General features: G+C 44.7%; 1 protein-coding gene across 1 annotated transcript in view; it reads left to right on the top strand.

Annotated features, from left to right (window-relative positions):
• The window catches only part of TTBK1 (tau tubulin kinase 1), a 320,320-nt gene that overhangs the window by 43,987 nt on the left and 252,085 nt on the right, over window positions 1–24,248 (top strand). Inside the window, exons 3-4 of the mRNA XM_029592821.1 lie at window positions 14,310–14,383; window positions 21,468–21,608. Coding sequence (XP_029448681.1) covers window positions 14,310–14,383; window positions 21,468–21,608 — 215 coding nt within the window. The remainder of the gene's footprint in view (window positions 1–14,309; window positions 14,384–21,467; window positions 21,609–24,248) is intronic.

Below are 24,248 nucleotides of genomic sequence, written 5' to 3' on the forward strand. Positions count from 1 at the left end.
AGGAGGCGCTAGGGACACTAGTGCGTCCCTAGCATCTCCTTTTGGACAGGAGCGGCGGCTGTCAGCGGGTTTGACAGCCAATGCTCAATTTTTCCAGCATCTGTTCTCAAACCTGCTGACAGCCACGGGTTCGGAAAATGGACGCCAGCAAAATTGAGCATCTGTCTTCCAACCCGCGGGCTGTGGGCAGATTTAAAAAAAATTTTTTTTTTTTTGGGCCTACGACATACTATCGCTATGATATTAAGTCGGAGGGTGTACAGAAAAGCAGTGTGTTCTGCTTTTTTGTGCACTTTCCCGGTGCCGGCCGAAATGAAAATATAGAAACATAGAAACATAGAAATGACGGCAGAAGAAGACCGAATGGCCCATCCAGTCTGCCCAGCAAGCCTCACACATTTTTTCTCTCGTTCTTATCTGTTTCTCTTAGCTCCTTGTTCTATTCCCCTTCCACCCCCACCATTAATATAGAGAGCAGTGATGGAGCTGCATCCAAGTGAAATATCTAGCTTGATTAGTTAGGGGTAGTAGGGGCAGTAACCGCCGCGATAAGCAAGCTACACCCATGCTTATTTGTTTTACCTAGACTATGTTGTACAGCCCTTGTTGGTTTTTTTTTCTTCTCCCCTGCCGTTGAAGCAGAGAGCCATGCTGGATATGCATTGAAAGTGAAGTATCAGGCACATTTGGTTTGGGGTAGTAACCGCCGTAACAAGCCAGCTACTCCTCGCTTTGTGATTGCGAATCCTTTTTTTCTTCACCCCTGTCGTTGAAGCTATGCAGGATATGCGTGAAGCATCAGTTTTTTGTTTTTGGTTTTTTTTTTTTTTCCCCTGCCGTTGAAGCAGAGAGCTATGCTGGAAATGCGTGATGTATTAGTCTTTCTCCCATGCCGTTGAAGCAGAGAGCCACGCTGGATATGCATGGAAAGTGAAGTATCAGGCACATTTGGTTTGGGGTAGTAACCGCCGTAACAAGCCAGCTACTCCCCGCTTTTTGAGTGCGAACACCTTTTTCTTCTCCCTTGCCGTTGTAGCAGAGAGCTCTGCTGGATGTGGTGAAGTATCAGTTATTCTTCTCCCCTGTCATTGAAGCAGAGAGCTATGCTGTATATGCATTGAAAGTGAAGTATCAGGCATATTTGGTTTGGGGTAGTAACCGCCGTAACAAGCCAGCTACTCCCCTCTTTGTGAGTGCAAATCCTTTTTTCCATTACCTCTTGCTGTTGAAGCTTTGAGCGATGTAGGAGTCACAGTAAGCATGTGTATGTTTATTTAATAAGGGTATTGTGTCAATAGCCATCATTCTGGCGAGTCACCCACTCTTCATTGGCGGCCTCTTGACTTTATGGATCCGCAGTGTTTATCCCATGCCCCTTTGAAGTCTTTCACAGTTCTGGTCTTCACCACTTCCTCCGGAAGGGCATTCCAGGCATCCACCACCCTCTCCGTGAAGAAATACTTCCTGACATTGGTTCTGAATCTTCCTCCCTGGAGCCTCAAATCGTGACCCCTGGTTCTGCTGATTATTTTCCTACGGAAGAGGTTTGTCGTTGTTTTTGGATCATTAAAACCTTTCAAGTATCTGAAAGTCTGTATCATATCACCTCTGCTCCTCCTTTCCTCCAGGGTGTACATATTTAGATTCTTCAATCTCTCCTCGTACGTCATCCGATGAAGATCCTCCACCTTCCTGGTCGCCCTTCTCTGTACCGCTTCCATCTTGTCTTTGTCTTTTTGTAGATACGGTCTCCAGAACTGAACACAGTACTCCAGGTGAGGCCTCACCAAGGACCTGTACAAGGGAATAATCACTTCCCTTTTCTTACTCGATATTCCTCTCTCTATGCAGCCCAGCATTCTTCTGGCTTTTGCTATCGCCTTGTCGCATTGTTTCGCTGTCTTCACATCATTAGACACTATCACCTCAAGGTCCCTCTCCTGCTTCGTGCACATCAGCCTTTCCCCCCCCATCGAGTACAGTTCATTTGGATTTCCGCTCCCCATATGCATGACTTTGCACTTCTTGGCATTGAATCTCAGCTGCCATATCTTCGACCACTCTTCCAGTTTCCTTAGATCCCGTCTCATTCTCTCCACTCCTTCCGGCGTGTCCACTCTGTTGCAGATCTTAGTGTCATCCGCAAAAAGACAAACCTTACCTTCTATCCCGTCCGCAATGTCGCTCACAAAGATATTGAACAGGACCGGTCCCAACACCGATCCTTGCGGTACACCACTTAAAACCGCTCTCTCTTCAGAGAAGGCTCCATTTACCATCACACATTGTCTTCTGTCCGTCAACCAATTTGCAATCCAGGTCACCACCTCGGCACTCACTCCCAAGCTTCTCGTTTTATTCACCAGTCTCCTGTGCAGAACCGTATCAAAAGCTTTGCTGAAATCCAAGTAGATGACATCTAGTGCTCTTCCTTGATCCAATTCCTTGGTTACCCAGTCAAAAAAGTCAATCAAATTTGTCTGACAGGATCTTCCCCTGGTGAATCCATGCTGCCTCTGGTCCATCAATTCTCCAGACTGTAGATAGTTCACTATTCTCTCTTTCAGCAGTGACTCCATTACTTTTCCCACCACCGAAGTGAGGCTAACCGGTCTGTAGTTGCCAGCCTCTTCCCTGTTCCCACTCTTGTGAAGCGGGACCACCACCGCTCTTCTCCAATCACTCGGCACCACTCCCGTTTCTAGGGATCTATTGAACAGGTCACACAGCGGACCCGCCAGCACATCTCTGAGCTCCCTCAGTATCCTGGGATGAACCTCATCAGGCCCCATGGCTTTGTCCACTTTCAGTTTCACCAGCTCTTCCCATACTAGTATTTTAGGTGCAGTATCTTCTCATCATTCTCTTCAATAAAGACTAAAGCAGAGAATTAATTTAGTTTTTCTGCTATGGTCTTAGCCAAACTGAGCACATATTTTACTTCTCAATCATCTCATGGCCCAAGTGACTTCCTCGTAGGTTTGTTTTTAATGTACTTGAAAAAGATTTTTAGTTTTTGTGTCTGGGCCAGTCTGTCTTCAAATTCTCTCGTGGCCTACTTTTAGTTTTTTTATGTCTAATTTTGCAGTGCTTTTGTGCTTTCTGTTTTCCTCATTAGGTCCTGCTTTTTATTTTATAAAAGATGCCTTTAACTTATGGATGGTTTTATTTTTATAACCCACCTTGATCAGTGAGAGAATGTGAAAAATCCTGTATAAAAAAAAACAACAAACTCAAAAAAAAAAACAAAAAACAAATGTATTTAATAGCCTTTTCACAGCACCATTTAACCAGTTGGCATGTGCTTGTTCTTGTTTAGATCTTATTTAATTTGAGGAATACATTTATCTGGGCTTCCAAGACAGTGTTTTTAAACAGTCTCCATGCCTCATGCAGACTTTTAACCCTTATAACTGCTCTTTTGAGTTTTCTTCTAACTAGTTTCATCATCTTATCATAGTCTCCCTTTTTAAAGTTATGTTATAGCAATAGTTTTGTTTATTATTTTCCCTCAAGTGAAAGTCTCACATTTGATTGCATAGTTTTATTTTTGATAAGTGATGCACCCCTGCTTGCTTTGCTCACCAACTCTGCTGCTGGGGGGAGTATGTGTATGTAAGTATGGCTGGGGCACTCTTTCCCCACTCGTAGTCTCTCCACCCCATGTCTGTGTATAGGTAGAGCAGGATGTGTGCATGTATTCCATCCATTCCATACTCTCCACTTTGTAGTCTTTTCTTCCCCCCTCCGTGTGTGTGGAGGAAGGGGCTAGTGGTGTAGGGGGAGCACTTTTTCTCCCTCTCCTCGCCTCTGTGCGTGTGGTTTTTTTTTCTTTTAGTTTTATATGCCGTTCAGTGTGCAACTTGCCATTCAAAGCAGATTAAATTTTAAGACATATACAAAATATTGCAACAGATAATAAAACTAACCAAAGCATCACATACAAAACATTTCACAAATATATAAAAAAAACCCACAGAATTCTTAAAAATGCTATTACACAGACTAAAATACTTATATGAATGAATCGGAGGATATGCTAATCTAAATAAATAAGTTTTAATTTTTTTCTGAGAAACTGCTATATCTAATTCTATTTTAAGCTCCTGGGGGAGAAGAAATGATTTCTTGTACATTAAAGTCGATAGGTTTTAAAGGAAAGTACATGAAGTACTGTTCCATCAGCCTATCGCAGTTGTGCATCTGGAGAATATGTGGATAGCAGATCCCTTTGATGGGCCTTAAAGGCCAACGTCAAGACTTTAAATTGCACACAAAGGTTGTCAGAAGCCAGGGAAGATTGTACAAAACAGTGGTAATGTGTTCTCAGAGGACAAGCAGGATGGTAGTTCTCGCACATGGGTGATATTTTCAGATGGAGCCCGATGCAGAAAACGTATGTCAGAGTTTCTATAAACTGACATGGCTGCAGGCCTTGGATTTCACCAGTTGTACAGTAACGACTCGCTGATGTGCCGTGCACTGGAGAGAGTCTCTTCAGAGATAGAGTGAAGAATGCTGTGGCCCAGCTCCAGGACCATCACGAAACCTTCCAGCAATTCTCCTCCAGCACTCTGGACCTGTCCTCCTCATCCAGGAGGCTGTTGAGGCAGGCGCCCAGGAAGTCTTTCTTTTGCCAAAGGAAGTACTTTCTGCTTCCTCAATCCCGTACACACCATTAGAGCTCCCATGGCCGTTCCAGGCAGCAGAGAGCTCCCAAGCCTCAGCCAGTTCCTCATTCAACATCAGGGACGGTGTTTTGACTGGGCCGGGTATGTTGACCATACCCGGTATGATGGACCCTCTAGTCGGGGGCAGGTTGCGGTTCTTTGCAAACCAGTTGCCCAGTGTAACCTCGGACCAGTGGATTTTGTCCATCGTCCATCAGGGGTACCAATTAAACCTATTGGGTGTCCCGCCAAATTGCCCTCCATGCTCGTTTTGGGGGCCAGTTGCACATCAGGAGGTACTACAAACAGAGCTCTCCTCCCTCTTAACGGCTAGAGTGGTCGAGCCCATACCACCAGAGCAAATAGGGCAGGGAATCTACTCCAGGTACTTCCTGATTCCAAAGAAAACAGGAGGACTCTATCCCATCCTAGACCTGAGGGCCTTGAAGAAGTTTCTAAAAAAAGGAAAAGTTCAAGATGGTTTCCCCCTTTTACAAAAAGGAGACTGGCTACGCTCTTTTGGCCTAACGGATGCATACACCTATATTGAGTTCTTGTTGTTGTCTGAATATAAATCCTCTTTTCTTCATCCCCCTGCCATTGAGGCAGTGATCTGCGTTGGATATGTATTTCAAGTGGAAGTATCAGGCTTAACTGATTTGGGGTAGTAACTGCCACAATAAGCAAACTACTCCCACTCTTATTTGTTTACCCAGCCTGTGCAATTCAGTCCTTGTTGGTTGTTTGAATATAAATCCTATTTTCTTCATTCCCCCTGCTGTTGAAGCAGTGAGCTGTGCTGGATATGTATTCCAAGTGAAGTATTATTTCCTCACATTTCTTTGTTTACATTTGCACTCTGGCATGTGAGGCTTCTCCACTCTTGCTATTATGACATTTAAAGGGTAAGATATTTGCTGCATGATATGAGAGAGAGGCCCTAGATCCTTTCTCCTCTTCTACACAAAAGCTACTTGATTACCTTCTACATCTCTGAGACTGGTTTGAAGACCAACCCAGTTAGGGTTCGTCTCAGTGCAGCTGATACTTATCACCCACATATAAAAAGAAAAGTCCATCTTCATACAACTTTTAGTTGTCTGTTTCATGTGGGCCTTGCTTTGAGTAAAGCTTTTCAAAGTGGTTTTGACTGAGCTGATGAAAGGTGTGAGTATAGAGCTTAGCCACTACTGCTACTTCTGGTGTGTGCTACAGCCTACATGAAAGAGGAGTAGGAGAGCTGCTTGAGAGGGTAGGTAAAGGTGGCTTTTTAAGTTTATTTTTCTTGATTGACTGCCATTTTAATTATTTAATATTATGTGATGTGTCTGCTTTTTTTGAAATATTTTATTGGTGTTTGGAGAATGTTTAATTGTTGGATGTTATTCTGTTCATAGTTGTGAAACATTTCTTCTGCTTATTAGTATAGTTTTACAATTATTTCTGTGTGGGGATCTATAGCTGCTTGCTAGTTCTGTTTTCCTAATAAGAGGTGTATTGGTTTTTAGGGCCTGATTTAATATTTGTAGTGTTGCCTTTTCATAGATAGGGTTGATCCTGTTTGAGTGTATTCCATAATACAGGTGTAACTGTGTGCGGATTAGTTTATGTGCATTACTACAGATCCTGGGAGTATGTTAGGTCGGTTCTGTGTCTGTTACCGAGATATTTTACTAGCATGTAAGCGTTTTATCAGTCTTATTTGTTGTGTTTTCTCAAGAGGACATGCTTTGGTGGTAAACTGCTGTCTTTTCATAAGTAGGGCTATTGAGCCTGGAAGTAGAAGGATTTTGAGTTGCTGTTACTGAGATGACACCAGAATCAGAATATCTTTTTTGTAGGGTGAGTTGTATGGGGAATGTCATAATTCTGCTTTACATCCATTATTGTGGGTCAGGGGGGTTCCCGTGGATGCAAACTGTACTTTTACAACTAGCCCTGTGACGATCATGGGTCAGTGTGTCACGCATGTGAGAACCATCTGTCAGGTGTGTCCCGACAGAAAAAAGGTTGAGAGCCACTGTAATCTACATATATTGGATTCCCGCAATAAATTTAAGTTCCCTGGCAATAGAATCCCCAGGTAATTTTATCATCCCATCTACCCATTTCAAAGAAAATTCGTCTGTCTACTGTTTTTGACTCCAGTCTCCTATGGGAAGAGCTTCAGATCTGTCTAAGTTCAAATGAAAGCCAGCTAGGTGCCCATATCGGTCAACTTTACCCAACAAGATATTCAGAGATACTTCTCCTAGGACAAGCAGGGTGGTAGTCCTCACATGTGGGTGAATTCATCCGATGGAGCCCGGCACAGAAAACTTTTGTCAAAGTTTCTAGAAACTTTGGCCAGCAGACTGAGCATGCCTAGCCTGCTACTATCCGCACATCCACGCGATGTCCCCCCTCAGTCTCTTCTTTTCTGCGGTGCAGTTGCCTCGCAGTTCGTGGATCTCCGTTCTTGGGAATAGTTTCCACTATTTTTCCCGGCACTGAAGTTAGGCTCACTGGTCTATAGTTACCCGGATCGCCCCTGGAGCCTTTTTTAAATATTGGGGTTACATTGTACCTGAAGACTGGAGGGTGGCCAATGGATGATTTTAATGATAGGTTACAAATTTTAGCTAACAGATCAGAAATTTCATTTTTGAGTTCCTTCAGTACCCTAGGATGCATACCATCCGGTCCAGGTGATTTGCTACTCTTTAGATTGTCAATCTGGCCTACTACATCTTCCAGGTTCACAGTAATTTCGTTCGGTTCATCTCACTCAACACCCCTGAAAACCATCTCCGGAACTGGTATCTCCCCAACATCCTCATTAGTAAACACGGAAGCAAAGAATTCATTTGGTCTTTCTGCAATGGCCTTATCTTCGCTAAGAGCCCCTTTAACCCCTTCGTCATCTAAGGGTCCAACTGACTCCCTCACAGGTTTCTTGCTTCGGATATATTTTAAAAAGTTTTTATTATGAGTTTTTGCCTCTATGGCCAACTTCAATTCCCACCTGAATGCCAGGATTATGAATTATATTACATATTAATGGGTCTAAAACTAACACAAATAATAAAAGACAAAGGGCACCCTTGTCTAGTATCTCTTGGTAAAATTAATTCTGCTGTTAGATCTCCGTTAACTAAGACTCGAGCTCTTGGGTTCATGTATAATACTTTTAAAAATTTCAAAAAGGGCCCTCAAAACCTCAAATTTCCAATGATTCAAACAAAAAATTCCAATCTATTCTATCAAAAGCCTTTTTGGCGACAAAACTGATAAGAAGGGACTTCAGTTTTTGTCTAGACATGCTCTATTGTTGCCAAGATTTTCCGAACATTTATCACTGACAAGTGACCTTTTACAAAACCCACTTGGTGTGTGGTTCTTCAAAATAAATGCTCTGTCTGCCAATATTTGTGCAAAGAATTATATATCATAATTCAATAAAGAAATAGGTCAATATGATCCGGAAGTATGGGGTCCCTACCTGGTATAGGCAGCACACTTATAGTAGCTCTATTTGTTTTATTCGGCAATTCTGTCATAGTCAAAAGTGCTTCATGAACGTTTGCTAACAGAGGACAAATCTCATTCAATAATTTATAAAATTCTCCAGGTAAGCCATCGGGTCCAGGGTATTTAAACATTTTTGATTGCCTAATAGCACCCCAGAGCTCCTACGTATTCACTGGGGAATTATTTTCAATTATTCTGGAGTCAACTTAAAAAGCAGTACTTCCTCCAAATATCTGTCTCGCCAAGCAATCCCCTTCCTCAGCTGTATAAAGATCTTTATAAAAGTCATGAAAGGTTTGGCAAATCTCTTTAGTGGAATTTGTCAGTCTTCCCCCTTTATCAGTGTGTTATGTTCTACATAATCTGCTTTTTACTAAATTGGCCAGCATACGACCTGGTTTATTACTGTGTAAGAAAAATTTGTTTGTAGAGCCATTAGCCCCTTTTTTTTTTTGTTTTGTTCTTTGATGTATAAAAAATATTTAATTTAACTTGCGTTGCCAAATATTGAATTTTAAGTTTCTCTATTCGGGTTCTTATTAAATTGTTTATCTAGTTTTAATGGATGCTCTAATCGCAAAATCTCATTAACTATGCATTTCTTTTTATGTGCTACATATTCAATAGTGTTGCCCTTAGCACAGCCTTAGCCATTTCCCAAAATAGGAGTGGATCAGAGATATTTTTGCTAAAGGTATGGAATTGCTTCCATTTCTCTCTCAGGTATTCCTGAAATTGAAGGTCTTCATATAAATACCCAGGAAACCTCCACCAATGAGACTGAGGATGGGGGACGATCCCATCAAGATCTACCCAGTGGATAATACTTTAAAATCATCGGCTCAGTGTGCTGCGACAGTCAAAGCAAACAATGTTGGGAATTATTAGGAAAGGAATGGTGAATAAAACAGAAAATGTCATAATGCCTCTGTATCGCTCCATGGTGAGACCGCACCTTGAATACTGTGTACAATTCTGGTCGCTGCATCTCAAAAAAGATATAGTTGCGATGGAGAAGGTACAGAGAAGGGCAACCAAAATGATAAAGGGGAATGGAACAGCTCCCCTATGAGGAAAGACTAAAGAGGTTAGGACGTTTCAGCTTGGAGAAGAGACGGCTGAGGGGGGATATGATAGAGGTGTTTAAGATCATGAGAGGTCTAGAACGGGTAGATGTGAATCGGTTATTTACTCTTTCGGATAATAGACTAGGGGGCACTCCATGAAGTTGGCATGTGGCACATTTAAAACTAATTGGAGAAAGTTTTTTTTTTACTCAACGCACAATTAAACTCTGGAATTTGTTGCCAGAGGATGTGGTTAGTGCAGTTAGTATAGCTGTGTTTAAAAAAGGATTGGATAAGTTCTTGGACGAGAAGTCCATTACCTGCTATTAATCAATTTGACTTAGGCAATAGCCACTGCTATTACTGGCATCAGTAGCATGGGATCATCTTAGTGTTTGGGTACTTGCCAGGTTCTTGTGGCCTGGATTGGCCTCTGTTGGAAACAGGATGCTGGGCTTGATGGACCCTTGGTCTGACCCAGTATGGCAAGTTCTTATGTTCTTAAAAAATTGCCCTTCTATGAAAATATATCTTCCCTCAGAATCTTGTATCTTGTTAATTGAAAAGAGAGTGAGTGATGAAGCAAAATAGCCACTTCTGCTCTTAGAACCAAAAGATGCATAAAATACTTGTCCAACCCAGTTCTTTTATAATTTGCCATGTTCCACATCTGTGAATTTTATTTCTTGTAAAAATGTCAGCCTTGAAACGCTTCATGGTATTGAGTACCTTATATCTCTTAACAGCAGAGCCTATCCCACACATGTTCCATGTTATTAATCTCATTGTTTTGACTATAATATATTATAAATTAACCGCAACTGATCTATTACCAATCTAATATTTCTCCAAGAGGCGTTTCCCAGCCTAATCACCCCTTTCCATTCACATTGAAAAAGGAACCAAAAACTAAATAGGTATCTGTGACTTTCTTAAACATTTTCCCTTTTGCTTCAACAACTTCCACCCCCTCTCCTACCCCATCCTCCCCCTCCCCCATTGATCCCCCACCAATGCCCTAGCATGCAAAGTGACTCTCTGAAGAGAGCAGAGGGTACACTGTCATGTGCGAGGATGCCATCCCATCACATTTGTCCATTCATAGTGAACCTCAAAACATAGGATAACAAAGGGAAAGACCTTAACTTTCCCTTAAACATATAACATAAAATGGAGCTCTCTCTTCATGTAAGCATGGCTCCCCTCCCAGTAGCACATCCCTTATGACAGGTCTCTCACAAAGTCCACAATTGCAGCCAGTGATGCCATTGACTGTATAACATACGCTGTTCTGATCCTACTCCATTAATCAGCCGATTGCATGCACTTGGATATTTATCCTTTCCAAATCTGTGGTCAGTGATGCATCGTGTCATTAGAACCGTATCTGTTGTATAAAGAATTCCAATCGTGTTTGTGAAATCGCACTGTTCCCACAATATCCTTGCGTCAAAAACCAAATATATTCCAGCGCAAGTGTACCTCTATACCTGTGTCCAATATGCTGTCGCATAATAGACAATCATTGACAATGTGTCCCCGCCTTGCAGCAGCTTTGTGTGTTCCATTCCATACCACAGGCGCACCGTCTCCGCAACGTATTCAACCACCCTTCCAATGCAGCAGTCAAAGCATTCATGGGAATGTTCCCCATCTGTGCGCCATCTTTGCCGTCGGTGTCGTGTACAACAAGGTCCAATGCCCACCCTCAAGTTCGCCACAGGTTAGCCAGATTCATGGCTCACTTTACCTTAACATCCAGTGATTGTGATGATTAACTTGTGAACTATGTTCCAGCAGTGCAGTGAAAAATAAAACAATAAGCTTAAATGTGCTCATAAAACGCCTTCAACAGTATAGAGATTTTTCGCACCATTCATCCATTAGGCTATTTCAACAGCTTTATTCAGTTCACGAAAACAGCACAAACATTTGTCATTAACATTCTATGGCAGCGTTTCAGTAAACATATTAGCCTCTTCTGTCTTGTCAAATAAATGAGATGCTCCTGCATGCAATATTTGGAGCTGCATTGAATACTATAAGGAAAATTACATTTGCTTTTGCACCAATGCCCAACACAGAGGGGCGGATTTTAAGAGCCCTGCTCACGTAAATCCGCCTGGATTTACGTGAGCAGGGCCCTGCGCGCCGGTGCGCCTATGTTCAATAGGCCTACCGGCGCGCACAGAGCCCCGGGACTCGCGTAAGTCCCGGGGTTTTCCGAGGGGGACGGGTCGGGGGCGGGGCCGAGCGGCGCGCCGTTTTGGGGGCGGGACGCGGTGTTTCGGGGGAGGGCCCGGGGGCGTGGTTTCGGCCCAGGGCGATCCAGGGCGTGGCCACGCCCTCCGGAACCGCCCCAGGTTGCGTCTTGGCGCGCTAGCGACCCGCTGGCGCACGGGGATTTACTTCTCCCTCTGGGAGGTGTAAATCCCCCAACAAAGGTAGGGGGGGTTTAGACAGGGCCGGGGGGGTGGGTTAGGTAGAGGAAGGGAGGGGAAGGTGAGGCGAGGGCGTTAGCGAATTCCCTCCGAGGCCGCTCCGATTTCGGAGCGGCCTTGGAGGGAACGGCGGCAGGCTGCGCAGCTCGGCGCGTGCCGGCTACACGGAATAGGTAGCCTTGCGCGCGCCGATCCAGGATTTTAGTGGATACGCGCGTAGCTACTAAAATCCCGCATACTTTTGTTTGCGCCTGGAGCGCCAACAAAAGTACACGAACGTGCCGTTTTTGAAAATCTACCCCAGAGGGTTCAACTCCTTCCGTTGAGCGGACACTTTCGCTGAATAATCTTAAAAAATGTGAACGTGCCCAACTTGGTATTGAGCAGTTCTATTTTTGCAATAAACTTGCATAATTTATGGGCAAAATTAAGAATTTTAGCAATTAAGGTGCTGGGTTGATTTTCTCCCTCCCGCTTGTTGCCCATTCTATTTTAAAAAGGCCAGCAAGTTCTGCAAAATTCAGGGTTTCAGGCAACCACTTTTCAAGGAAAACCAGCAAATCTCGTTCCTCTATTGATTCCGACAGGCCCACCAATATAATATTGCTTCTATGAGACCTGTTTTCTCTTCTTGTCGCAGCACTAATTTTCTAAAGACAGCAGCTTACCAGCGCAGGACACAGTCTTCTTCCAGAACATATACTCTAGTTCCTGTTATCCATCCTGGATCCAGTCTCTGACAATGTAGTTTTAAGGTCTGCAATCTGCTCTGATAAAGAACTCAGTTTATTCTGGAGAGCAACTACTGCTGCAGTTGGTTCAGCAGTGGTCTCGCTGTCTAAAATATGCCTGCTTCCTTTCTCCTGTTCAGTGGCCATTTTATCAGTTCCCGGGTATGGCTTTTCCTTCCCCTTTTTATCCCTTTTCAAGGGCATCACATGCGGAGATTTGTACATATACTTACCGATCGATATAAGATGCTCTCACATTTCTAGGAATCCAATGTCTTTGACTCCGGATGGTGCGTTTATTTAACGATTTCCAGAGGATGGCACTCGGAGCCTTAAGACTCACATCTGTTCAGGATCACCACATCATGTGACCCTCCCCCCCCACCCCCGCCATATTTTTGTTGGTGCTTACTTCAGTATGCAAGATCATTGTAAATTCCAGGCCCTGGTAATTTACCCACCTTATACCAAGCTTTTCAACAATAGGATGCATGCAGAACCATTCTAAGTTCCTGCCCAAGGCAGTGTCAGACTTCTTCCTTAACTAGTTGGTTGTCCTTCCAACATTTATTCCCAGACCACATGTCCACCAGAGGCAATGGGAATTGCACAGTTTGGATTTCAAAAGTCTTCACTTCTATCTGCATCTCCTTTTGTTCTGTTGGCAGTATTAGTAGCCTTCCATAGAGGAGAGCTGCAAGGCTGCGATGTGGCGTTCTCGTCACACATTTATTGGGACTTCTGATGTCACAGGTTTGGCCAGTCAGTACTGTGGAATCTTTTTCAGGTGTAAAACTCAGCTCCATTCCTCCTAGAGCCCATTATTTTGTTTCCAGGCTGCCCTATAAAGTTATTTCCTCCTTTTCCATTCAGAGCCGTCTTAATGCCTGGAATGCCCTTCCAGAGGAAGTGGTGAAAACGCAAACAGTGAAGGATTTCAAAGGGGCATAAGATAAACACTGTGAATCCCTAAAGGCTAGAGGATAGAAATGAAGACAAGAGTGCATGGGGCTAACTGGGGGTAACTTGCTGGTGTGACAGTTACTACCCTTAACCAATAAGCCTTCATACTGTTGATGCAACTCCATCGTTGCTCTCTGCTTCCATGGCAAGGGTTAAGGGAAACTGGATTCAAACAGCATCCGAGGGCCCTGACGTTTACGGGCTGGGGAAATGATAAGCACGGGGGTAACTGCACAGTGCAGCAGATACTGGCATAAGCTTGCTGGGCAGACTGGGTGGATCATTTCTGCCATCGTTTCTGCCATCATTTCTATGTTTCTAATGCTAGGGATTCCCCACATGTGAGGACTGACATCCTGCTGACCTTGAACACCTGTTACATACATGTAAGCAACTCTGCTTTATTGACGATGAGTTTATTCCTATTTGTTGTATCTCGCCCTGGGCATTAATTTTTGATAATAGGGCAAGTAATAAATACATTTAATAGCGCAACTCCCGAGATCTTGAAGATTTGTCATAATTGACTCCAAATCCAACTTGAACTCATCTTTACAGTTGGAGTTCATTGGAGCTCCACTCGATTCTCAGAAACCAAAGGTGTTCCTTCGACAGACAGAGTAACTGATCTGATCTGTTCCACAGCTCACAGTATCTTCAGATTGCTTGGCTGTATGGTTTCACAGATCCATATTGTCTCTGGGGTCAGATTCCACATGAGATTGTCCCAGTGCAATCGGCCTTTGCACATCCTCCTGCACCAGATAGGAAGATCTGTATTTGTTTAATCACATCTATCTTAGTGGCGACAGTTTGATATCCATCAGGTTATCCTAACTACAGGTGCTTCACTTCTGACCTCTGCTGCCTCTTGGCTCTTTCTCAGTCTCTCTTTACATCCTGTGCTTTCTTGTCTGTTTCCTGCAGGGAAGGATCATGTTTGCCGGTTTATTGGCTGTGGAAGAAACGAGAAGTTTAATTATGTGGTTATGCAGCTTCAGGTAAGTGCATTCTGCGGTAAAGCTGGGAATGCTCAGCTGGTAATTATTCAGTGTTGTCATATTTACTTATCAATGACTTGCCTTATTAATAAGGTGATATTAAACATGTGGATAAGGGCGTACCTGGATTTCCAGAATGTGTTTGATAAAGTATCTGAATGCAATTCGCTCTGAAGTGGCTAGAAAGCAGAATATAAAAATAAAATACATGTAGAAAATTACAAAGTTATGAGATTGGAGGCAGTGTCCTATTGTGAATTGGTAACAGGTTAATCATCAGAAAATAGAGATTAGGACTAAATGGTCAGTTTCCCAGTGGTGAAACTTAAATACTGGCATGCCCCAGAGATCTGTATTGGGACCATTGCTATTCACCATAAAGATTCAACATTGCACTCTGTTTCCTGCAGAAGCTTTATCCTGTTTGACTCAATGCTCTCTTTAACATAGAATGCCACCCCTCCACCAGTTTGATCCATCCTATCATTTTGATATAAAAGTTGTATCCTGATATCAGTGTCCGATTGGTTATCCTCCTTCTACCAGGTCTCTGAGATGCCAATTATGTCTAACTCTCCCATATTATTTTTTCAACTTCTAGCATTTGTATACACATTTTAAAGTGTGTGTGTTGCTTGTATTAACAACCTGCTTATCTATTACCCCTCTCAGTTGATATGCAGGTTAATTCAAACAAAAAACATACTTTGAAATGTCTGTATACAAATGCTAGAAGTCTTTAAAAAAAAAAGCAAAAACCAAAATAAGATGAAGGGGGCCAGATTCGTTAAAGCTTTTCTTCCATTTTGGGTCTACGGGAAAAACCCTTAGGGGTAGATTTTAAGAAAGTGCGCCTTCGTGTACTTTTGTTGGCGCACCAGGCGCAAACAAAAGTACGCTTGATTTTAGCTGATACGCGCGTAGCCGCGCGTATCAGCTAAAATCCAGGATCAGCGCGCGCAAGGCTGCCGATGTCGTGTAGCCGGCGCGCGCCGAGCCGCGTAGCCTTCCACCATTCCCTCCAAGGCCGCTCCGAAATCGGAGCGGCCTCGGAGGGAACTCGCTTTCGCCCTCCCCTCACCTTCCCCTCCCTTCCTCTATCTAACCCACCCCCCCGGCCCTATCTAGACCCCCCCCTACCTTTGTCGGGGGATTTACGCCTCCTGGAGGGAGAAGTAAATCCCAGCGGGCCGCTAGCGCGCCGAGACGCAACCTGGGGGTGGTTCCGGAGGGCGCAGCCACGCCCCCGGTCCGCCCCGGGCCGAAACCACGCCCCCGGGCCCGCCCCCGAAACGCCGCGTCCCGTGCCGACATGCCCCCTCGAAAAACCCCGGGACGTACGCGAGTCCCGGGGCTCTGCGCGCGCCGGTAGGCCTATGGAACATAGGCGCACTGGCACGCAAGGCCCTGCTCGCGTAAATCCGCCCGGATTTACGCGAGCAGGGCTTTTAAAATCCGCCCCTTAGTGAATCGGGTACAGAGTTAGAATGGCAGGAGGCTTTCACATAGAGGGATTCTTTAGAACTGAAATGTCCGAATCTCTTCCCGAGTCATCTTGAAAAAAGACACAAAGGCGTAAGAGTTTGAAAAGTTTTTGCATACAGACCCGAATCTCAAAAGGATCAGAAAGTGGCATGGCGCCAAGGAAAGACCCAAACCCAAAAATCTCTACGTGGATGCCTCCTGGGCCTTTTCATCCCCTTCTTTTAGCTTTTGAACGTCTAGTGGAATGGGATTTGGATTCTTTTGAAAGTCTACCTAGACATAATTTTTATAATTTGTCCCATGAGGAAGGTCAGGCTTTAGTATCTTTGTCTAAGGATGAGAGTTTGATTATAAATCAAGCAGATAAAGGAGGGCCTGAGGATCCCATTCCTTCCTTGATGAATGTAATACCCACAGTGTTATCAGAGTCATTGAATGTAGGATGGTTAACAGTTAAGGAGGTGGCTTTTTTGACACAAAAGAAACCATGTGTTTTAATGTTTTATTATTTTAATTAGCTTTTTCACTGACTACATTTTATTTTAATTTTATTGTTTTTTGTATATTGCATATTTTGTCTCATTTGTTTTTTATGTTTTATGATAAATTATATGTTTGTTTCCTTGTACATTGCCTATATCTATTTTTAGTGTTAGGCGATTCATACATTTTAATAAATGTAAATATTTTATATCTTACCGAAGATTCATAAATCATTGGTTTCCCTACTAGGCAGACCAATTGTGTCTGGTATCTGATTTTGGTTGACCATTTTTTGCATCCTTTTGTAACAAAGGCATGTTCGTTTATAAAGGATTCATTGCATTTTATACAATTGATCCAAGAGGTGTCTGGGATTGATGATCAACATTTGTTGGTTTCATTTGATATGGAATCATTATATTCTAATATTCCCCAGTTGGTGGCCTTCAAGGAGATTGAATCCTTTTTGGAGAAGAGGGTGGATCCACGCATTCCTTCATCTTTTTTGGCTACATTGGCAGAAATTGCGTTGACTCAGAATTATTTTTAAGGGTGACTTTTACAAATAGATTCATGGTATGGCGATGGGGACCACAAAGGCCCCTGATATTGCCTCTTTATATGTTTCATTTTTTGAGGATAAGTTCATTTATGCATCTATTTTTTCATCTCATATCATAAAATGGTTTCACATTTAAGACTAATCGGAGAAAATTCTTTTTCACTCAACGCACAATAAAGCTCTGGAATTTGTTGCCAGAGGATGTGGTTAGTGCAGTTAGTGAAACTGGGTTTAAAAAAGGTTTGGATAAGTTCTTGGAGGAGAAGTCCATTACCTGTTATTAATTAAGTTGACTTAGAAAATAGCCACTGCTATTACTAGCAACGGTAACATGGAATAGACTTAGTTTTTGGGTACTTGCCAGGTTCTTATGTCCTGGATTGGCCACTGTTGGAACCAAGATGCTGGGCTTGATGGATCCTTGGTCTGACCCAGCATGGCAATTTCTTATGTTCTTATATAGACAATGAGGTCCATATTCAAAAGCCATTTAGAAAGATAACCCTACAGTTATCCGTCTAAATGGCATACCCAGCTATATTCAGCCCTTACCCTGCTAAATTCTAGCCATGAAATTAGTTACGTTAAGCTTATACTTTGTAGCGCTGAAAGTGTAAGCTTAACCTAAGGTTATGCTTCCAGCGCTGTCTGTTTTAGAGCAATGTGGAGGCGCCAGGAACAGGTTGAAGGGTCCCTTGCTCCCGGCAATCTTATTAAAGCTAATAGGGAGGATCGGGAAGGTCAGGGGAAGGCGTAGGGGGCCCAGCTATTTAGTAGACCCTTGCGGGTGGGGGCCGCCAGGTGTTCTCATTCTGATTATACGGAGACAGGAGGGGAGGGACTAGTTAAGATTTTGAAGAGTGAGAGGGTAAAGAAGGCACGGCCCAACAGAGCCTTTAAAGATATTTGGCGGGAGGGGGGTGGCCGAGGAAAGAGATGGCCTACTGTCTCTGTTTAATATCTTTCCTTTTGACAGCGCTACTTAGCTGGATATCGTTAAAGATATCTGAATAAGTAGCACGTTATCCGGTCACACAAGGCCGGATAACTTTATATCCATATTTGCTATATTCAAACATAGCTGGTTAGATTTCATAGTTACTTTAAGCAAGTATATTCGGTGAAGTGTTTTATCCACTAACTGCCCTACTGAATATGGACCTCAATATTTTTATGATATGGCGAGGCATGCATTTGGAGCTAGATGCTTTTTTGTCTGTCCATAAATGAGTGTGATGTAAATTTGCAATTTACTGTTAATGTTAGTAGAACATATGTCTTTTTTGGACATGAAGCTATGTTTGGTAGATGTTTTCTTTTACTACTGAGTTATTTAGAAAACCTACTGACAGGAACGGTCTTCTCCATTTTAGTAGTTGCTATCCCAGTTTCATTAGGGAGAATTTATTTATTTATTTAGGAACTTTTATATACCGGTATTAGTGGGGACATCATACCGGTTCACATAATAACTGCAAGTTTGGAAAGTACATTTCAACAGGGAGAGTAACTGGGCGCGGGGGAATATAACTGTTAGTGAGTTTTTTCGTTTGAGGAGGATTTGCTTATCAATTATGGATTTTGACAGACATGCCAGAGAATTTAGTGAAAGATTTTTGGAGCAGGATTACCCTAGGAAAGTGATTTGATGTGCCTACAAATGGGTGCAATATATAAATAGAGACCTCCTTTTAATTGCACAAAGAGCCTGGGTTCCTCCATCATTGGTATGTGTGTTATCTTATTATGGTCAGATTAATGGTTTCATTGAGATTAAGAGGCATTGGCATTGGTTGAAAGGCTTTAAGCGCGTAGAAGGTTTTCCGTCTTTCTTTCAAATGCCCTCGTAATGTGAAAGATTTATTGTTCTACTCAGAAATGCGTCCTTTGTCTATGGTGGACTGTGGGTTAGTTGGTCATCAGTCTTGCATGCACTGTTTGGTTTGTCATCTATCAATGACTCTTTCTTCCTTCCCATACCCTGTTTCTGGTAATCTCAAGCTCTTGAGGTCTTCCACGTGCTGTGATTCCGCGACAGTCGTCTGTATTTCAAGATGTCCATGTGAAATACTGTACGTGAGTAAAACTAAGAGGAAGATTCGTGTCCATATTTTAGAACACTGCAGTAGTAGAATACGGAATGGAATTTTGGCTGCTCTGTTGGTATGCCACTGGATAGAATTGGGGCATTCAATCGAAGAGTTGGGGTTTGTTTTTTTTTGTGATTAAATGCATTGTTGGTAGTTGGGGTGAGAATATTTATAGAGCTTTGCTGGGGCAAAACCATGGTGGATCTTTCATTTTTGTTCTGTGATTCCTAGGGAATGAAAGGATAGAATGTTTATGACTTGGAGGCCCTTGGTTTTTTGGCCTTGTTTGATTGGTTCTTTACCCCACGTTGCTTGATGCTTTAGGTATAAACAGCCATTATTGGTTATGTAGAAGATGTGATTTTTGGATTTGAAAGTATGGCATTTTTATAAAGCCGTGTTTGGTTTGCTTTCCTTGTGTATTTCATCTTGGTGAGTTTCATCATCACAATGAAAATATTGATTTTGTTTTTTGAATTGCATTGTCTTTTGAATGTTTTGGTGGTTGTATTTTGGATATTTTTTGCAGAGTGATTTGTGGAAGGGTGTAACCCTCTGATACGTATCCCTATAAGAAGATTTTGGGTCGGTGTTATGTTTTTGTACATACAGATGATAGCGGCTGATGGGACTGTTGGGACTTAGGAAATGTTGGGAATTTTTGGAATTGTATTTGTATGTGTGTATATGTTGAAATGTGGTGGGGTTTTTTTTGTTTTTTTTTTAAGTACGTTGGTTTTTTCTTTATATATTTAAAGGATGTTGTGAGATCCCGCTTGCTATGGAAGAAAAAATATTTTCTGCCTATTTCTTGATGTGTGTGTGACCATAACTAAACATATCTGCGAATCAAAGCCTATCAATATCCTACAGGGTGTTCCCCAAGGCTCCTCACTCTCATCCACCCTCTTCAACATATACCTCCTCCCCCTCTGCAAACTCTTAGCAAAACTTGGGCTCCCGCACTTCATATACGCGGACGATGTCCAAGTTCTCATACCTATAACAAACTCCCTTCCGGAAGCTCTGAAAACATGGGATACTGCCCTCGCAACCATCAATTCTTTACTTGTTGATAACTTTCTTGCACTCAACACAGCCAAAACCGAGCTTCTACACATCTCACCCACACCCAATCGCACTAACCCCATTCCCAATCCCTCTCAACCTACAAGCTCTTTCGCCCCACAAGTTCGCAGCCTGGGCGTCATGCTTGATAGCCACCACAACCTTACAAAATTCATCAACTCCACACTTAAAGATGGCTTCTTTCGGCTCCACACCCTGAAAAAACTTAAACCGCTTCTTCACTTCTCTGACTTCCGTACGGTCCTACAAGCCACCATCTTATCCAAGCTTGATTATTGCAATGCAATTCTTCTTGGCCTTCCTCAATACGCCATTCGACCCCTGCAGATTCTCCAAAACTCTGCAGCACGCATCCTCACCAATGCACACCGAAGTGATCACATTACCCCACTACTCAAACACCTTCACTGGCTACCCATTCATGCCCGAATAAAATACAAATCTCTCACCATCATGCACAAAACCATTCATAACCCAGACATGCCATGGTTCAAAGAACATCTGCGATTCCGTACCTCAAACAGACCCATTAGACTTCAACACTCTTCCACACTACATACTCCCTCGCCTAATAGTGTAAGGCTCAAGTGTACCAAAGAGCGTGCACTCTCTTTAGCTGGTCCCACCCTGTGGAACAAAATGCCTCCAAGTCTTCGCCTCGAGACCTGCCCAAAGAGATTTAAACAAAATTTAAAGACCTGGCTCTTCTCACTCACATACTCCTAATACCCCTCCCTCTTCCCTCTCTCCCTCCCCCAGTGAATATATTGTAAATTGCCTGTAATTACTTGTAAAGTCTCCCCTTCACCCTGTTTCCACTCCCTCTACCCAATTTTATGAATCAGTAAATACTTTCCCCTCTTCTACCCTTCCTCTATCCTATTTATTGTTGTCATCCCATTTGAACGGTTTCTTGTTTTTTACCCTATTTTATCTTTGACTGTTCCTCTGTGAAGCTTGTTGCTATGTTGAGTTACCTGTAAACCGAGATGATGTTCCCAACGTATCTCGGTATATAAAATGCTTAAAATAAATAAAATATCTATGTATCTTCATGTGCAAACTGATATGGGATATCTTGTGAGAAATACTATTTAAAGGTCCCCTGAAGAAGCTTTTGTGAAGTGGAACATGTTGGGATATGTGCATGTATAAGTTTTTATGTATTTGTGTAGGAGTGATTGTTTAGTATGATTAGTGATGTGTAGTTAGTATGAATGATATGAAGATATTCGAGTAATCTTGGGTGATTAAACTTTTATGTATTTTTATGACATTTGTGGATTAAGAATAAATTGTGTTAAGAATTTATTTTTTTTTGTATATGGAGAGTTTGACATCATGTTGTATTAATGTGGTATTTTGTTTGTCGCAGGGTCGAAATCTTGCTGACCTGCGAAGGAGTCAACCTCGGGGAACATTCACTATGAGCACAACACTACGTTTGGGCAAGCAAATCCTGGAGTCCATCGAAGCCATTCATTCTGTGGGATTCCTGCACCGTGACATCAAACCTGTATGTGTTCTATAAATCTGTGCTCCAGGGATTCCTGAGAAATTATGGGTAACCCAGAGTGTGTTCTCAGAGTTTACTTACCACATTTCTGTGCAAATGGATAATTTCATCCTGTTCTTGATGGGATACAGCACAAAATATGTCACTATTTCCAGAAAATCCAATGAATAAAATCAAATTTAACTTTGGCTTCTTGTTGACAAAACAAACCATGAAGTATGTTCTAATTGTATGTCTGTGCGTACATTGTCACTGGGGACAGGGAGAAGCTTGCAGCATATGTATTACTGAGAGCCAACGAAAAGTTGGGATAATCAGAGGCACTTATGTACGCAGGTGTCCTGCTTTTTCCAACAAGACTAGTGTGTGCAATTTTAACCAGAGAGCGCTCCATATCCATACTTTGTAGACAAAATGTGGGCAGCAAACGTTTGCAGTGCATGGGAGGAAATACTGAAAACTGGCTTTTTATGCACGTAACTCAAAATGTTACCTGCAGAAAGGTTTTCAACAGTGAGCTCACTGATTTTTAATGTGTTATGCTGTGGTGATGTGTAAACTGCTTTGGGCAGTTTTTGAAAAGGATGGGGAAACAGTTTGCAGGTAAAATAAATAAATGTAGAAAATAATAGGGAGCAAGGAGAAACCCTCGGGACGGTCGTCACTGGGGAGGGGAGAGGGAGAAACCCTCGGGACGGTCATCACTGGGGAGGGGAGAGAGAAAAACCCTCGGGACGGTCGTCACTGGGAGGGGAGAGGGGGAAACCCTCGGGACGGTCGTCACTGGGGAGGGGAGAGGGAGAAACCCTCGGGACGGTCGTCACTGGGGAGGGGAGAGAGAAAAACCCTCGGGACGGTCGTCACTGGGAGGGGAGAGGGGGGAAACCCTCGGGACGGTCGTCACTGGGGAGGGGAGAGGGAGAAACCCTCGGGACGGTCGTCACTGGGGAGGGGACGGGGGAAACCCTCGGGACGGTCGTCACTGGGGAGGGGAGAGGAGGAAACCCTCGGGACGGTCGTCACTGGGGAGGGGACAGGGGAAACCCTCGGGACGGTCGTCACTGGGAGGGGAGAGGGGGAAACCCTCGGGACGGTTGTCACTGGGGAGGGGAGAGGGAGAAACCCTCGGGACGGTCGTCATTGGGGAGGGGAGAGAGAAAAACCCTCGGGACGGTCGTCACTGGGAGGGGAGAGGGAGAAACCCTCGGGACGGTCGTCACTGGGGAGGGGAGAGGGAGAAACCCCCGGGACGGTCGTCACTGGGGAGGGGAGAGGGGGAAACCCTCGGGACGGTCGTCACTGGGGAGGGGAGAGAGAAAAACCCTCGGGACGGTCGTCACTGGGAGGGGAGAGGGAGAAACCCTCGGGACGGTCGTCACTGGGGAGGGGAGAGGGAGAAACCCTCGGGACGGTCGTCACTGGGGAGGGGACGGGGGAAACCCTCGGGACGGTCGTCACTGGGGAGGGGAGAGGGGGAAACCCTCGGGATGGTCGTCACTGGGGAGGGGACAGGGGGAAACCCTCGGGACGGTCGTCACTGGGGAGGGGAGAGGGGGAAACCCTCGGGACGGTCGTCACTGGGGAGGGGACAGGGGGAAACCCTCGGGACGGTCGTCACTGGAGAGGGGAGAGATAAAAACCCTCGGGACGGTCGTCACTGGGGAGGGGAGAGGGAGAAACCCTCGGGACAGTCGTCACTGGGGAGGGGAGAGGGGGAAACCCTCGGGACGGTCGTCACTGGGGAGGGGGAAGGGGGAAACCCTCGGGACGGTCGTCACTGGGGAGGGGAGAGGGGGAAACCCTCGGGACGGTCGTCACTGGGGAGGGGAGAGGGGGAAACCCTCGAGACGGTCGTCACTGGGGAGGGGAGAGGGGGAAACCCTCGGGACGGTCGTCACTGGGGAGGGGAGGGGGAGAAACCCTCGGGACGGTCGTCACTGGGGAGGGGAGGGGGGAAACCCTCGGGACGGTCGTCACTGGGGAGGGGACGGGGGGAAACCCTCGGGACGGTCGTCACTGGGGAGGGGACGGGGGGAAACCCTCGGGACGGTCGTCACTGGGGTGGGGAGAGGGGGAAACCCTCGAGACGGTCGTCACTGGGGAGGGGAGAGGGGGAAACCCTCGGGACGGTCGTCACTGGGGAGGGGAGAGGGGGAAACCCTCGGGACGGTCGTCACTGGGGAGGGGACGGGAGAAACCCTCGGGACGGTCGTCACTGGGGAGGGGAGAGGGGGAAACCCTCGGGAGGGTCGTCACTGGGGAGGGGAGAGGGGGAAACCCTCGGGACGGTCGTCACTGGGGAGGGGAGGGGGAGAAACCCTCGGGACGGTCGTCACTGGGGAGGGGACGGGGAGAAACCCTCGGGACGGTCGTCACTGGGGAGGGGGAGGGGGAGAAACCCTCGGGACGGTCGTCACTGGGGAGGGGAGAGGGAGAAACCCTCGGGACGGTCGTCACTGGGGAGGGGACGGGGGAAACCCTCGGGACGGTCGTCACTGGGGAGGGGGAGAAACCCTCGGGACGGTCGTCACTGGGGAGGGGAGAGGGAGAAACCCTCGGGACGGTCATCACTGGGGAGGGGACAGGGGGCAGTAATTGGAAGTCATTGGCGGATACTGGAGAATGGAAGAAAAGGCAGGG

Source organism: Rhinatrema bivittatum, chromosome 3 (genome assembly GCF_901001135.1).
Source record: "Rhinatrema bivittatum chromosome 3, aRhiBiv1.1, whole genome shotgun sequence".
In the NCBI taxonomy this organism is placed as follows: domain Eukaryota; kingdom Metazoa; phylum Chordata; class Amphibia; order Gymnophiona; family Rhinatrematidae; genus Rhinatrema; species Rhinatrema bivittatum.